The 18,288-nt window shown below is 38.4% G+C and overlaps 1 protein-coding gene across 1 annotated transcript; it reads left to right on the forward strand.

Moving 5' to 3' along the window:
- The first annotated feature begins 1,086 nt into the window (after positions 1-1,086).
- On the forward strand, positions 1,087-14,216 carry LOC113680884 (uncharacterized). The gene is given in 10 exon segments (XM_089181497.1): positions 1,087-1,090; positions 2,311-2,526; positions 8,313-8,569; positions 9,030-9,150; positions 9,315-9,437; positions 10,969-11,091; positions 11,346-11,547; positions 11,549-11,862; positions 12,441-12,736; positions 14,049-14,216. Coding segments are annotated over 10 exon segments (1,824 nt in total).
- The last annotated feature ends 4,072 nt before the right edge of the window (positions 14,217-18,288 follow it).

Here is an 18,288-nt window from a genome sequence, read left to right on the forward strand (position 1 = left end):
TAAGACTATAAGTTTTTGCTGAAGGGAATCAGCTGAGCGGTCCAGGTATCTGAAAACGGAAAGGACCACAAGGTATTAATTAAAATACATAAACGTTTGCTCGGAATAAATAGAGAACGGCAGCAATAGGATAGTTGCCTTATCGTAGGAGCTGTGTAGATGCATTTAAAAAACCTTTGCGACTTCAGAGAAATCTGTGATATTGACGGTGGTCATGTGTAATTTTTAGCAAATTATATAAGAGAAAGAATACTTGAATGATACAAAATGTCGTCATCACACTGCAATATTTAAGTGTCGATCCTGGAAATTTTGACACGGAAATCCGAGCACTGATTGAGAAAGTAACTTACTCTTTTACACTGTAACCCAGATAAGCCTTTTTTGCGGGCCCTGCAACGATAGTATTACAGGCTTTCCTAGATGGAAACTTCTGGACCTAATTTGGATAGATTTTTCATGACCATAAAGTTTCAAAATGGGATAATCGTGGCTGAAAAGTTGAGGTCTTAACACAGAGAGTAAGGAATTGATTTATGTAAAATTGTGGCTAGATATGTTGAAAAGACAATAAAAAAGAAAGTCAGTATTGAGTATCTATATCTTGGAAAATTTAGATGTATGTTTTCATGTATGTGAAATGTCAAAAAGTAGGACCTGCAGTCCGAGCTCACTACCTGATGTATCAAAGCTTTCAGTGGAAATTGGTGTTCATAATGAGTATTTATTGTAGACCCTCTATACGCACTACCACCTCCCCGCCCCCACCCCCCATGTTTTCATAAGTACCTGCTTTAGCAGCCTTAAAATAGGGAGTTTAAGATACGGTCACTACGGACTACGGACTACGGTAATACACGGCGAGGACCTGGTTCGAGATTTGCTGCGCATGCTCGATAGCACGTGGGTTTCGCAGTCCGTCGTGTGGTTGCAGGCTACGGGGAGTAGTCGAGGAGATTCGCGTAGTGAGGACTACATAAGTATTTTTTTGCCGATTTTTGACCAGTTTTGTTTTCTAAACGCTACTTTTATGTTGAACAGTCTTTAGGCAATTAAACTTGAGCGAAATTAAATCGAAATAGCGGCATGGGTATGCTAGTCGTTTTAGCAGCAAACAAAGTCCTTCTAAGCCACTGCAAACTGTTCCCTGTGGGCACTTGAAACTCGCCGGAATCCGCAACGCGTTCAATAACATCGGAATATCATCCGTGGCCACCCTGAAGTGAGCTTCGCACTCGCAAGAGTCGAACACATCCAAACAGAATGGATCAAAATTCCAGTACGGAAATGAAGGATTAACGGGTTGGTAATAATCGTAAAGAACAATAAACTCTTCATCATCCAGAAAACCATCCGCATAAGCGATTAAAAGGGCGTTTCTAGCATCTTCGAAGGACATTTTTTTTTCCAAGTGCAGCCGTAGTCCGTAGTCGTTGTCACGATCTTAACGTCAAACAACACACCAATTTTCGCGCCCTTTTAGCGTAGTCGGCCCAGTCCACGCGTGGCTTGGATTCTCACGCCCAGACGTAGTCCGTAGTCCGTAGTGACCGTATCTTAAACTCCCTAATATTTGCATACGAGTACATGATATTTTCCTGCCTCAAAAGTTTCAAAATGGTAAATAAGGGGCTTATAAAAAATCATTCTTTTCAATCCTGGGTGGCATCAGTTGACAGTAAAAGCACCTGGCATGGCTGTACGGTGAAAGACTATCTTTTGTTTTTTCATTTACTTTGTTTTATCAAATTAACCATAATGGCTTTCCACGTGAAAAACATTTCTTTTTGGTACTTTCATCTTCAATATTTTTTAATTTCACTTGTCGAAACATACTTTCTAATTTCTTTTTTTGGGTGTGTGAGGATTATGTGGTTATCAACTGTGATATTTACAAAACGTTCCAATTTCGTTGATGGTTCTTTGGAAACTAGCACCTCATACAAGACTTAAAAGATTCTGTTAAATTTTGCTCTTTTCTTTTCAAATTTCCTGTATATTTAGTGAATTCTCGACATTGATCCGCGAATATACCGCAGGAAATGACATCGAAAAACTTGAAAAGGCTTCTCATTCGTTAATTGCGGATCTAGATTAAACAGAAGCACTAAATAAAGAGTCAACTGCAGCGTTTTTACGCTGACTTCTCATAAGCTTTTTTGTTACCAACAATCTCCACTGATTAAACTCCAAAAAGCAATAGCTTAAGTAAGTTTCGGAACACTGCGGATCTTCGTTTGATGGTAAGAAATTAAATTTATGGGTGCTATTTGTAAGAGAATCACTGATCACTTTTTGATCGTACTGTAGGTGGTGGTGGTGGCGGCTTCCATCGTAATGGACATGATGCTGGAAATTTCAGTCGTTTAGGGGGGAAAGGAGGTTCAGGATATCTTCAGGGAGGAGAGGGTGGAAAGTGTTCTAGTGGGTTCGGAGGTGGCGGTGGTTTACATAAACTCAACAAGGGACCCGGCGGTGGTAGTGGTTACACTGGGGGAAGTGGCGGGGCTAATGATGATATTTCCTGTGGGGGAGGGGGAGGATCTTTTAACAATGGAACAAATCAACAAAATGAATATTGATATAATAGCGCTGGTCATGGTTGGGTAAATATTACATTTGTCCAATGAAGAGCACATAGCAACTGTTGTTATCGTGCACAAATAAAAATTTTTTAGTCAGTTTTTCATATTTTTGTGTATTTCAATCCCTCTATTTAAAATTTAAGCCTAGAGGCGGGAGAGTGGGGCGCTTTTAGTTTAGGGGGGCGCTTATTAAGAAACTATTCTAGCAGAAGCTTAAAAAGTTACATACGAAATAGAAACAGGTTTTCCTCGTATCCAAACTGTTTGAAAAAGTGAGAAAAAAGGAAGGGGACGCTTGTTTGATTTTAGGGGCTTGGGAGTGGCCGCTTATTGAGGGAGGGGGCTTGTTGAAGCGTGGGTGGTTATTCGAGGAATGCGGTGTTACATATATCTAAAAATGATTTTCAGTTGACTGTGAAAATTTATTATGAAATCCCTTTTTTTTTCCTTGATCAGCTCAAAACTAAACTCAATTTTCAATTTTCATATGACCAGTTAAGCCCATTTCTGGTCCGACTGAATTTCCTCTACCATCGGCGCTGGTTGTAAATTATCCTCAAAAATAGGGGTTGGGTTTGTGTTACGTATAGTGACCTTGGTTACTATCACCAGAATCCCGCATTAAATTTAGTGTTACGATTCCCAATCAATTGGAAAACGTTCTCCTTCACCTCTAACGGTTTCCTGGAAAATGAAAAACCGGCGCAGGGTTGATACCAGCTTGTAGATGTGACCATGATCAATGTTGTGGTCCTTGAAGTATAAGGGGGGGGGGGGGGGAGAGGGTAATAAAGGATATATTTTACAGATCGAGATGACTGAAATACATGAAATACGCTCGAGTTAACCGAGTTTGAGTTTGCGGTGTTCTAAAACGAGACTCATTCATCGTCTCAGTGATCAGGATGAATAATTCCAGATCTGTTTCCTTTCCATTTAGAATAGTTTTTCAGAAGGCTCTTGTACTCTTGCACTAAAGTGGAGGAGAATGCTGTAATTGGCACACAGAGAAAGGACGTTTGTGCTTGATAACGACTAGAAATTAAATGTTTTGAAAATTTTCATATAAAAAAAATCTTAGAAATTTGCTTTGTAAGAGTTATAGAAAGGATCTCTCATTTTTAGTGTTGACAGAATGGTACTTGCTCATAACCTTAATTTAATTTAATTAATTTAATTAAGAGTGAGGCAGAAGTCGGACACATCTCAGAACAGGTGACACGCTGGACCTTCACGCAAACTTGTGGAACATGTCTGTACTCGAGATGCAAGTATTTACTAAAAGCTCTTTAACTCCTGTCTTCTTAAATAAGACCTGGCCTATTACTTTACACGTTATGTGTCATAAGTAGCTCATGATGGCCGTAGTCCTGCAAGAAACAAATAATCAAATGACAAATTATGACTTTCGAAGGGTTAGCGCACGTTAGCCTTTAGTCCTTTGCATCAGCAGACGGTTGAGGCTACTGCTTGAAACGTCAAATCGTCGAAACTCAAGACGTATACGGCTTTTTATTTCCAAATTGATAACAAACTTCGTGCTTCGCTTGCCCGCCTACACAACACAACAGATTCCACTGAAAGTAAAAAACTTTGCTGTCTTACCTGTTCTTGAAGTTCTCTTGTTTTAGTTCTAATAATTTCAAGTTTAGGTTCCAAGTCTCTCTGTTCTATGGTGGTCGCCTGTCGTTTATCAGCCATCACTTTAATGGATGTTACTAATTTTTCTGAGACTTAAAGTTTTTACTAAAGGGAATCAGCTAAGCGGTGCAGGTATCTGAAAACAGAAAGGACCATAAGTTATAAATTAAAATACACAAACGCTCGCTCGCAATAAATAGAGAACGGTGGCAATAAGATAGCTGCCTTATCGTAGGAGCTGTGCAGATGCATTTAAAAAAACTTTACGACTCAGACAAATCTGTGATATTGACGGTGGTCCTGTGTAATTTTCAGAAAATTATATTAGAGCAAGAATACTTAAATGTTACCAAATGTCGTCATCATATTGCAATATTTAAGAGTGGATCCTGGAAATTTGGCTCGGAATTCCGAACGTCTGATTCAGAAAGCAACTTACCTTTTTACGCTGTAGCCCAAATAAACTGACAATTATATTAAGACAAAAAATTTTATCACATGCGGTTTATCATGTGGTTTTAAGAATTACGGTGCTTTGGTTTAATTTAACTTTGAAAGCTGTGTGGCAAAGGCCCCGTTTTTGTGAGCGTTGAGTTTTCTTAGGGTGAGGGGTATTTTAGACACAAATAGACACAAATTGCTTTCGCTTTTAGGTTGACATAATGTGAAAAACAGCTACCAAGATATTGTAGGGTTATTATCCACTGATAATCGATCATTAAATAAAATAAAAGGATTTAGAATCGATTATTATTTTATATAAAACTTGTGTATCTCAAGTCTTACATGTTTAAAAATGGTTTTCAATTGACTATGAGGGTTTATCATTCAATCACATTTTTGTTTTTGTCGATTAGAGTAAAACTCACTTCGGATTTTCAATTTTCATACGATCAGTCAGACCCAGTATCCCTTAATTGAGGGTGGCGAAGGGGGGTTTCAATCGCACCACATCACGGAGGATTTTTTTAACCAATCACGCGTCAAGTAAAAAAGAGTAAGTACGCTAAGCTAATACTGTAAGATTAAAACGACTTACTTGTTGAAACTAGACGCTCTGAGGGCGTTTACTCGTCTGAGCATCCTATAGTCATCATAGTTTGTTGTTCAATAAGTCAGTAGTCGAAGTATGGACAACGTTTTCGTAGTTTGAACTCATATATGGCTCACTAGTTATCCCGCGAGAACTAGTATAAACTTTGTTAATTTTGCTGTCTTTCAATTTGCGGCCAGTCGTGGCTCCAAGAATCTTACGTACGAATTGAGTAGACGTCTATGTCACCTTTTTTATTCTTTAATACATGGGCAGTATTTACGTCAAAGCTTTGCCCCAATCCCCTTGTGTACGTCAACCGTCTTTATGTCAGTAAAGGATATAACGTGGCTTTTGAATTCGTTTGGGTCTTTGTGACGACCTTGGAAAAATCTTGTGTATCACAAACTGATACACAAAATTTTTTTCCTTGTTTGCTGGCTCATTTCTTACGTTACCATCTTATCGAACGGCATAAAATGACACCAAAGCTCTCTAACCTTTTCAGCCGTTTGGGTCGACATTCTTTCAGATCTTTCATTCGACGGCCGGATTCGATTACTATCTGGCCTTTGTGGGTGCGATCTGACGCACCACCACGACCAGGCGGTCGACAAAAATAACACTGAAGGTCATAATCATAATGCAAATGTATATTAACTAAGGCCTATTGTGTTACGATTATTTGGACCTACTACGAAGATCAAAGAAATCAAAAGTCAAGCATAGGTCAGCAAAGAACGTAAAAAATCCAGAAAACAATGAAGCGGCTGCCACGTTTCATTGATCTTCGTTAAGACCCTGTTTACTTTTGATGATTGGTATCCTTCTAGGTCAAAGGAATTCTAATAAGAAGTCATGTAAATTACGCATCACGCGCTTGCAAAATAGCAAATCACGCATCACGTTGTGATGTCCGATCCCGCGTCACGCGGATAATTTGGGTTCAATCACGCGTCATACTGCAACTTTTGGAGCCATCACGCGTCACGCAAATAGCTTTTGCCACCCTCTTAATTCTGCTCTTTGGCCCGACCCAATTTTCGGGCATCTGGGACAGAAAGAACAACGGTAATCGCTTAAAAGATGACGGATAATGACAAGGAAATAGACCTGAGCACCAGTTTTAAGCGAGCGCTCTTTGAACTCAGTGTAGTGTGGTCAGAGTCATTGATTAATTGTTCAAATGTTTTAAAGTCCACGACTGATTCTCAGACACCCACCCGATTTCTTTCACTCCTACAGTTTATGGTTGGAGGATTTCAAACACAATTTCTAATTGAACGGAGCAGTCACAAGATCTTAAAATAATTGACAAACGCTTTCAAAAATTGTTAATGATTCATCACGAGTGACTCTTTTCCATAACGGAAGCACATTGTAATATTGGCTGAGATGGTTGCGGGTGATTATGTTAAAAAAAATCTTCCTCAAAGATCCATATGGCTAATTATTCGCTTCGTCGATTGGCATAGGTCCAATTTCCTAATACATGCTTTGCAATTTAGGTGCATTATGTATAATCGAGTTTTATCAACCAACTAAATCCCAAAGTAACTAATTCAAGTACGAAAACAACTGAGAACCTCATAAATAATAAAGGAGTGGAGTATTTGAACGGAGATCATACTTGAGCTGTCATACTTTGCGGGATGTTTCCCTCATGTTTGATAAACTCACTGTGGCTGTTCTCTAGAGTTCTAACTGGTGTTTTCTGAGAACATGCTCTCTGTACTCTACTACTTCGTTCTTATTGTTTTGGCCTCCCTAATACCGAAAGGACGAGGTAAGATTTTACCACAGTTAGGACTTTGTTATGGTTTGAGTATATTTCAAAGTTTACAGTTTTAAAGTAATCGCATAAGCTTCTCCCACTAATATCAAATATAATTAATTATTTCATCTAAATTCAAAAAGGAGGGGCGCTTATTAGAGTATCTTAAAGCAAAGTTAACTTTAGAAAAGAAAAACAGTCACTGTGTCTCTTCAATGAATTGAAGTCTGGAGACATGTTCGACTTTTTTGATCATGCACGATAGATGAGTTGAGAGGCTCATGTAAACTCAACCAAAATGGCTTGTCCTGTTAAATTTAAAACTTTACACAGGAGTAAAGCTTTTTAATTATTGGTAAAGAAACCTTTTAGTTCGTCACAGCGAGCAACATAACGCACTTAATCGTGTTATCTGTGGAAAAACCTGACCTTTTTTTTACAATCTGGCTCCAAAGTTGATCTACATGTTGGTTCATGTTTCAAAAAACCTTAATTAATCGAGGACTGAATTCGTGTATTCGAGCGAGTTGGTAGAACTATGGCATAAGTTATTTATGATCCACCGCAGAAAGGAAACTCTTACTTAGCTTGAGGCAAAAACAGGTGGTTCAAACAAAAGATTTGGTTAACAAAGACGACAATTGACAGTTAAGGGTTTTTTCCTCATATCGTAAGCAATTATACCCTTATGGTGTGCATGCTCAAGAATAAATTTCAGCGTTTCGCCTCTTAGTGATCGTTAATGTGCAGTATGCAGTGAAAACTTTTGTTACATCCTTTGAAGTAGAAAGCCAGGACCTAAACTGCGTACCATGGAGTTGATAAAGTTAAGAAGCTCATGAGTTTTGCGTGAGTGACTAATTTTGTCATCTTTCGCTTTTCATAATAAATACGCAGTTTGGTCGAAAGCTGAAGTCAAGCGACATATCAACAACCGCTTCTCATGAATTGACACAATAAAAACTTCACGACACGTTGCGATAATAACCTTTTTTTAAAGAACCAAACATGCTCGGAGGAAAGAACCATTATTATTATATAAACACGATTCACTCTATGTAACAACAAAGATCGTTATGGATTTCTGCAACAATCGTTCGATCACGATAGCTGATCACAACCAAAGGAAGATAACATGATAAGTCAGATTATTAATATAAATCACTCTCTTGGTGCTAAACCAAAGCAAAAAGTCAGCAGTAACACTTCTCTACAATTCCAGTCTCAGCAGAGGGGCTCAATGTGACATAGCAACTTTCTTCATATAATTGTTCACCAGGCAACTGCCGCAATTTGCAGTTTAGCAGTTTTCCTACACCTGGCTACAGGTTGGAGAATCACACGGTTCGAACTATTGAAGCATTCGACGCGGATCTCTGCCAGTTACAATGCTATCTGGAACCTAACTGTGTAAGTTATAACTTCCATAAGCTAAGACAGGCGTCTGGAACACACAAGTGTGATCTGAATAACGCGACCATTGAACACGATGGAGAACTGGTAAAAAACGAAAGTTGCATTTACCGCGGAGCTGAGGTGAGGATGACGTTTTTAAGCCAAGAGTACGAGACTTTGTACTCGTTGAAGCTTTTTTACAAGACTAAGCATCCCTCAGCCTCTGCACTCCTCTAAATTCTCCTTCCACCCACCAGAATATAGGTTACGGTAATTGAACGTTTAAACTTTTGAAATAAAGAATTAAGAGAGGCATACTCTGTTATTTAAGAATGACCGCTTCCGGAGCTGTTTTTATACATTTATAAGATACAAGCAGATTTTGCTCTCGCTCTGAACAGTGCCACGCTTGGAACGGGAACAAATGTGCTCAACACAAACATTTGCGTAAATAATAAAAAAGTTTGCGCGGAATACATGGACATGAGGGAAGACGCGCAGATTTCACAAACATGCATAACATTCAGAACTCGCAAACATGAATACACGCGCAGAAGACAAGCACAAAAATTGAAGTGGTCATATTCTTTTTCTTCTTAAGAATGCTTGCGTCAGTAATCCTTGCAGAAATAATGCAACATGCCAAGCTGGCTTTTCACACAGAGATTATCAATGTTTGTGTGCTTTTGGATCTGGATTTGAAGGCCACGATTGTAATAGAGGTGAGGAACCCTCTAAATTTTTTTGTAGTCTGTAAAATGAATGTGTGGTCATTTCTTATCTGACAACGGGGAACGTTAGCATGGAGGCGAAAACACTTGCGGCCAGAGCACGTCAAATATACACAAACCCTCATATAAATGTGGCGCTCATTTTGTTGTCCCAGACATAGATGAGTGTTCTAGTGAAACAAACGGCTGTGATGAGAATGCGGAGTGTAACAATACCCTGGGATCTTACAAGTGCATCTGTAGAGATGGATTTCATGGAAATGGAACTAACTGCAAAGGTAATTTAGTTGTACTAGTAAGTTGATGACGTAAAATAGGCCACTGTTGCGAGTTTAAAATCTAAAGTTTCGAGCGTTAGTCCTTCGTCAGAGCAAATGGAGGAATTGTGGGTTGTGTCTGTTTATATGCGGAAGATGGAGTTACGGTATTGGCGGGAACATGGTAACGAGAAAATTAGAATAAAGTAGGTGACTATAACATTCCAAAAATCTACTAAAGCAAAACAATCGAGAAACAACACCACAAAACACGAGATAAAAACATAAAAACAGGTTCCGTATAAAAAGTTGCTTCTTTTTAACTCGTGAATTGCGCGCATGCGCAAGAGCGAGTTATAGATATGATGTGGGGAATGCCATTCGCTCGCTCGCTCGCTCGCTCGATTGGTCGATTCCTGTAAACTTTTTTTAGATTTTAGGCTTTTGAGTGCATTTGATATTTTTTGGCGAGCAATAAACAGACGAAATGGCGACCTTTGTTGCTAAGAATAGTGGTGGGGTGAAAAAGAAGCCAATGATAAACTTAAAAGAGTTTTTTTTTTCGTTTTAGTTTCAACAAGCGGCGCCAGCGACTGGCAGGCATGCAAGGATTCACACTGAAATAACAGAACAACCTTCGTTTTTCATAAAATTGTAATTTACAGTCCTTGAACTTAAAAACAATCCGAAGATTCATTGAAAATATCACTTACTGCGAAGCGCTCGGAGTTTACAGATGTTCAAAAGCTTCTTCTGTTATGGCGTGAGATTGAGGACAAAATTGATCATTACGTTTCGTCGCGTGTGTTTTTCCTGTGTGAAGCAACAGAAGATGCCGGCGACTGACGAAATAACAAGTTAACACGAAAATCAGATAACACCTAAACAAACAATTTTAGCTACCGATTTTCAGTGAATTTTTAAAGAACAATTTTCTTTTCAGTTTCAAGACAATTTGAAGATTCAATATACATACAACGTACTAAAATGCGAAAGTTACACACCACAAAATTGATAAATAGGCCTGAAATGAAATTCTATCTTGTTATTGATTATACGTTGCCTAGCACGTGACTTAAATCTACCCAGGCGGAGATCCAAAATGACGGTGGGAGGCTTGGCTTAGTTATATCACTCGAAACTCGTTCCAGTTTGGCTCATTTGATAAAAAGGGAATCGTTAATGTTTTCATTAAGACAATATTGCCTTGATTTTCTAATATTTACAACGAAAGACAGTAAATTTCACTTTTCACCCACATTTACTTCCAACCTTTTCTTTTGAACCAGAAACAAAAATGATAGACGTTTAAAACACATGACATCATCCACCTTGTCAAATGTAATAGCATGATCATTTCAATTGTAATGCCTTCTTATTCCAACGTTACTTTGTTTCTTTGCTACATTAGCGAACACTGAACTACTGCTCGTACTCTAGATATGACAATCAACCACACAATTCCCTAAACCAGATAACAATAAACATAGTCTAAAAAATCATATGTCAATTCACGAGTTTGCTCACAGAGCACTTTGATTTAATTCTCTAGACTTGGAAGAATGTGCTGACGGAACACACAACTGTGATGTGAATGCTGAGTGTAACAATACCCTGGCGTCGTACAACTGCAAGTGTAAAGATGGATTTCGTGGAAATGGAACAAACTGCAAAGGTAATTTGGTATCATCAAGTGAGTTGATAACGTAAAATAGGCCACTGTTGCGAGTTTAAAATCTGAAGTTTCGAGCGTCAGTTTTGCTTGTTAGTGAAATTTTCTGGAGATTTTTGCTTCGTTATCTTATTCTGTTGAATTTACAGGAATATTTTCTCTAAGCGGTAGTGTGCAATATTGGCAGTACCCAAAACAATTTGACAATTTCTTAGCAGTACCATAACTTTCCCTTTCATTTTGCGATTATTATACAGGATTTACAGCAGTGTTTACAACTCTTGGTAAGAGTGGACGTACGGGTCCAGTCCAAATTGGAGGTCATTACGCAGGTCAGGATCATGACGGGCAAGTTACATTGTCCAGCGGTATTCAACACTGGACTGTGCCACACACTGGCGAATACAGAATAGAAGCAATAGGAGCCTCAGTACGGTGAGGACAGTATCATCAAGAACGGTGGAAGAGGGTCACGAATGATTGGAAACTTTATTTTGACCAAAGATGAGATCATTCATATACTTGTTGGTCAAGAAGGGAAAAAAGGAAAGATCTTCTTAAAAACTGCTGGAGGTGGTGGAGGCACATTTGTTGTGAGACGAAACAACACGCCTTTAATCATAGCTGGAGGTGGAGGGGGAATCAAAAATATGTCAGAACAACATCCGGGATGTGATGCTTCCCAAGACACCACTGCAAATGCAGGGAACAACTCGCCACTGGGATCAGGGGGAAGAGATGGACAAGGAGGACTTACTAATGGTGTGAATTCTGGTTGGTGGAGAATTTGCTTTTTATAAATACTGAGAAATTCGTTGCATTCTACTGCCATCCTTCTCTATCTCCAACGTAATGATAGAGTTAGTCGCTAATGATCATATTTGAAGGATGTATAAAAACCGCAATTATCAAAATTCCCAATGTTAATTTTAGTTATTAATTAAGATTTTCTTTGATGATTCCTTTGGAAGCTAGCGCCTCCTAAAAGACTTAAGATTCTGTTCAATTTTGCTCTTTTCTTTTCAAATTTCCTGCATATTTATATAATTATCGACATCGATCCGCGAATATACCGCAGGAGATGACATCGAAAAACTTGACAAGGCTTCTCATTCGTCAGTTGCGGGTCTGGATTAAACAGAGGCATTAAAAGAAGAGTTAGTTGCAGCATTTTTACGCTGACTTGTCCTCATAAGCTTTTTTATTACTAAGAATCTCCACTTATTAAACTCCAAAAATCAAGAACTAAAGTACATTTCGGAACACTGCAAATCGCCGTTTGATCGCAAGAAATTAAAATTGTGGGTGCTATTTGTAAGAGAATCGCTGATCGCTTTTTGATTGTACTGTAGGTGGCGGTGGTGGCGGCTTCCATAATAATGGACATGATGCAACGAACTCTGGTAATGTAAAGGGAAAAGGAGGTTCAGGATATCTTCAGGGGGGAAAGGGTGGAGGGTTTGTTGGTGGGTTCGGAGGTGGAGGTGGTTTACATTTTTCCAACAAGGGACCGGGCGGTGGTGGTGGTTACACTGGGGGAAGTGGCGGGGCTAATGATTATATTTCCTGTGAGGGAGGGGGAGGATCTTTTAACAATGGAACAAATCAACAAAATGAATGTTGCTATAATAGCGCTGGTCATGGTTGGGTAAATATTACATTTCTCCGATGAAGAGCACATAGCAGCTGTTGTTAACGTGCACAAAAAAAGTTGTCTGTCAGTTTTTAATATTCTTGTGCATTTCAATCATCCTATTTCCTCGAATAAGCACCCGGGCTCTTATTTAAAATTTAAGCTTAAAGGGGGAAGGGGGGGGGGGGCGCTTACTAAGAAACTATTCTAGCTGAAGCTCATAAAGTTATATATAAAGTGGAAATAAAAAATATAGGTTTTCCTCGTATCCAAACTTTTTGAAAAAGCGAGAAAAAAGGAGGGGGACGCTTGTTTGATATTATGGGGGTGGTGCCTATTGAGGGAGGGGGCTTATTAGGGCGTGGGTGGTTCCTCGAGGAAATACGGTGTTACATATATCTAAAAGTAATTTTCAATTGACTGTGAAAGTTTAATATGAAATCACTTTTTTCCTTTGATCAGCACAAAACTAAACTCAATTTTCAATTTTTATACGACCAGTTAGGCCCATTATTGGCTTTTCCGCCCTTTGGGCCGACTGAATTTCCTCTGCCATTGGCGCTGGTTGTAAATTATCCTAAAAAATAAGGGTTCGGTTTGTGTTGTGTATGGCGTCCTTGGTTACTATCACCGGAATCCCCCATTTGCGAAATGTTAAATTTGGTGTAACGATTCCCAATCAAGTGGAAAACGTTCTCATTCACCTCTAACGGTTTCCTGCAAAATGGAAAACCGGCACAGGGTTGATACCGACTTGTAGATGTGACCATGATCAGTGTTGTGTTCCCTGAAGTATAAAGGGGGGGGGGGAGAGGGTAACGAAGGACATATTTTACAGATAGAGATGACTGAAATGCATGAAATACGCTCGAGTTAACCGAGTTTTGAGTTTGCGGCGTTATAAAACGAGACTCAGTCATCGTTTCAGTGGTCAGGATGAATAATTCCAGATCTGTTTCCTTTTCCATAATGCAGGGTAGAAGAGCAGTTATATAAACCAAGTTTACTTAGTTGCTAGATTATTATTTTCATGTCAACATCCAGTATAGTTTTCAAAAGGCTCTTGTGCTCTTTCACTGAAGTGGAGGAGAATGCTATAATTAGCATATTGAGAAAGGACGTTTGTGCTTGATAACAACTAGAAATTAAATGTTTTGAAAATTTTCCTGTTAGAAAGAGGATCTCTCAGTTTTTAGTGTTGATAGAATAGCACTTGGTCATAACCTTAATTTAAGTCACTATGGTAAATTTTGATAACCACAGTTGATTTTAGTCAATAAACTGATTTTTCTTGGTATTTATAGTTGTTTTGTTGTTGTTTTGTCAGAACTCTGATTATAGTATTGAGACTTCTGTAGTGTTCCAGCGAAATTCCTTTGAAATTGGCCATCTTCAAAAGGTCACAACAACTAGCGAGAAGATGAGTTACTTTCAGTCTCCTTCGCAGCCATTCTCTGGACCTAGGAGACTGGGCGACTATAACTCAGCCAATTAGTAATATTCAAGTGGGCACAAAAGCTAGCGAGAGGGTAAGGGGGGGGGGGGGCGATTTCAATGTTGGTCCTGCTATGTTTGTCAAATGTTCTGTTACTTGCTTTAGATAACGCTGCCACATGTTTGACGCTTAAACTATAAACCTAGGGGTTGGGGGTGGAGCATTTTTTACCGTATCACCAAAAGTGACTCAAATGGGGTCGACAATTGGCCACAGAATAGACTGTCACGGGTAGGGGTTGCCAGGACTTCTGTTTCCTTCACTTCCATTCCTCTTTCAGAGTGAGGCAGACGTCAGACCTATCTCAAAACAGATGAAACGCAGGACCTTCACGAAAACTTGTGGAACATGGCTATACTCGAGACGCACATCTTTACTAAAGGCTTTTAACTCCAGTCATCTGAAATAAGACCTGGCCTTTTACTTTCCCAAGGCGTTATGTGTCATAACTAGCTCATGGTGGCCGTTGTCCAGCAAATTACATTAGTGTTCAAGGCCGAGGATTCAAACAACAAATAATTAAGTAACAAATCATGACTTTCGAAGGGTTAACCATTTGCACGCTAGCCTGTAGTCCTTTGCACCGGCAGACGATTCAGGCTACTGCTTGAAACCTCAAATTGTCGAAACTCAACACGTGTACGGCTTTTTATTTCCAAATTGATAACAAACTTCGTGCTTCCCCTGCCCGCCGACACAGAAAGGATCATAAGTTATTAATTAAAGTACACAAACGTTTGCTCTTTACGACTTTACGACTCAGAGAAATCCGTGATATTGACAGAGGTCATGTGTTATTTTCAGCAAATTATATAAGAGCAAGAATACTTGAATGTTACCAAATGTCGTCATCACATTGTATTATCTAACTGTGAATCCTTGAAATTTCACATTGCAATATTTAGGTAAGGATCCTGGAAATTTTGACACGGAATTCCGAACACTGATTCAGAAAGCAACTAACTCTTTCACGTTGTAGCCCAAATAAACTGACAATTATATCAAGACAAGTAAATATTAGATATTTCATATTGATTGGTATAACCAGGTCACATGCAATCTTGTAGTTGCAAGAATTTAGGGGTCAGACAAGTAGCAAAAAAAAAAAAATTCCACCATGCCACAGGTCCGATGGTGAGAGAAGAGAGTTGTTGGGACCCACCGACCAATCCCTGGATCCGCCCTTGATTGATATTTTTGGCTCCTAAAGGAGCATTTTTGCGGGTCCTTCAATGGAAGAAACGTTTATCACTATCACAACTTTCTGTTATCCAGAATTTAAAATAATATCAATTACATATACTCGTGACATCATAGAATTAAGCTTCCTGTCACTTCAGATTATGTATGTTCATAGTCTAGTGGTAATAATCACAGTCGACACATAAATACACATAAAAATGAGAATAAAATATTTACCTTATTTCAAAAAAATTTTGGCAAAGTCTTTTTTAGGTCCGTAATGAAAAAAGTTACATTCGTGAGTCAAGCAATTTCAGGAGAAGTCAAAAAACACTAATATTCGCTGAGATGGTTGAGTAAGGTTATACGAAACCTCATCCTTGTAGTTATGGGCAAGAGGGCTTGAAACGTCAAATTTTTGAAATTCAACACGTATACGGCTTTTTATTTCCAAACTGATAACAAAATTCGTGCCTCCCCTACCCGCCGACAAAACAACAGATTCTACTGAAAGTAATAACTTTGCTGTCTTACCTGTTCTTGTAGTTCTTTTGTTTTAGTTATGATAATTTCAAGTTTAGGTTCCAAGTCTCTCTATTCTATGGTGGTCGCCTGTCGTTTATCAGGTATCACTTCAATGAACGATACTCATATTTCTAAGACTATAAGTTTTCGCTGAAGGGAATCTGAAAACGGAAAGGACCATAAGTTATTAATTAAAATACATAAACGTTTGCTCGGAATAAATAGAGAACGGCAGCAATAGGATAGTTGCCTTATCGTAGGAGCTGTGTAGATGCATTTAAAAAACCTTTGCGACTTCAAAGAAATCTGTGATATTGACGGTGGTCGTGTGTAATTTTCAGCAAATTATAGAAGAGAAAGAATACTTGAATGATACAAAATATCGTCATCACACTGCAATATTTAAGTGTCGATCCTGGAAATTTTGACACGGAAATCCGAGCACTGATTGAGAAAGTAACTTACTCTTTTACACTGTAACCCAAATAAGCCTTTTTTGCGGGTCCTGCAACGATAGTATTACAGGCTTTCCTAGATGGAAACTTCTGGACCTAATTTGGATAGATTTTTCATGACCATAAAGTTTTAAAATGGGATAACCGTGGCTGAAAAGTTGAGGTCTTCACAGAGAGTAAGGAATTGATTTATGTAAAATCATGGCTAGATATGTTAAAAACACAATAAAAAAGAAAGTCAATATTGAGTATCTATATCTAGGAATATTTAGATGTATGTTTTCATGTATGTGAAATGTCAAAAAGTAGGACTGCAGTCCGAGCCCTGCCCCGCCCCCACCCCCCATGTTTTCATAAGTACCTGCTTTAGCAGCCTTAAAAGATTTGCATACGAGTACATGATATTTTCCTGCCTCAAAAGTTTCAAAATTGCAAATAAGGGGCTTATAAAAAATCATTCTTTTCAATCCTAGGTGGCATTAGCTGACAGTAAAAGCACCTGGCCTGGCTGTACGGTGAAATATTATCTTTTGTTTTTTCGTTTACTTTGTTTTATCAAATTAACCCTGATGGCTTTCCGTATGAAAAACATTTTTTTGGCTACTTCCAACTTCAAGTTCTTCAATTTCACTTGTCGATATGTATTTTCTAATTTCTTTTTTCGGGTATGCGAGGATTATGTGGTTATCAACGGTGATATTTATAAAACGTTCCAACTTTAAACAAAGGAAAAGTAATTAGGACCCCTTTATTCTTGTGAGGTGCCACAAAGAGACCTGAAAGTTATTTTTTAGGGTATAAGATTGTTTTCTTTGTTTTTATCGAACATAGATATTGGATAATTGACGAACATTCGCGAAAAGAGGTTTATCGCCATCACGACTTTTTGTTATCCAGAATTTAAAATAATCTCACTGAATTACATCTACTCGTGACATCATAGAATTGAGCTTCCTGTCACTTCACATTATGTATGTTTATAGTCCAGTAATTATAATCACAGTAGAAAATACACATAAAAATGAGAATAAAATATTTACCCTATTTCAATGAAATTTTGACAAAAAATACTACATTCTTGGGAGCCTAGCAATTTCAAGGGAAGTCAAAAAACACTGTAATATTCGCTTAGATGGTTGTGTGAGGGTAGACAAAAACTCATCCTTGCAATTAAAACCAAGAGATTTCAAACTTTTTATGGATAATCATTCGATTGAACAGTTTGAAAACAACTAAAACGAGTCGGTTGGTTTGGTGACAATGTCCTGCAGAAAGATAGTGCTATGTATTTTCTAATTTCTTTTTTCGGGTATGCGAGGATTATGTGGTTATCAACGGTGATATTTATAAAACGTTCCAACTTTAAACAAAGGAAAAGTAATTAGGACTCCTTTATTCTTGTGAGGTGCCACAAAGAGACCTGAAAGTTATTTTTTAGGGTATAAAATTTGTTTTCTTTGTTTTCATCGAACATAGATATTGGATAATTGACGAACATTCGCGAAAAGAGGTTTATCGCCATCACGACTTTTTGTTATCCAGAATTTAAAATAATCTCACTGAATTTCATATACTCGTGACATCATAGAATTGAGCTTCCCGTCACTTCACATTATGTTTAACAAATAGAGAAGCCTTGACTGTGCTCTGTTCTGTTATAAAGCACGCAGGAAGCGGCTAGAGCACGAAAGAAGTGTAGGGAGAAACACGAGACGTTTTATCAACTAACAAAATCCCAAAGTAACTAATTCAAGTACGAAAAAACAACTGAGAACCTCATAAATAATAAAGAAGTGGAGTATTTGAAAGGAGATCAAACTTGACCTGTCACATTTGCGTGATGTTTCCCTCATGTTTGAAAAACTCACTGTGGCTGTTCTCTAGAGTTATAACTGGTGTTTTCTGAGAAC

This window comes from Pocillopora damicornis, chromosome 9, assembly GCF_964200805.1.
Source record: "Pocillopora damicornis chromosome 9, jaPocDami1.2, whole genome shotgun sequence".
In the NCBI taxonomy this organism is placed as follows: domain Eukaryota; kingdom Metazoa; phylum Cnidaria; class Anthozoa; order Scleractinia; family Pocilloporidae; genus Pocillopora; species Pocillopora damicornis.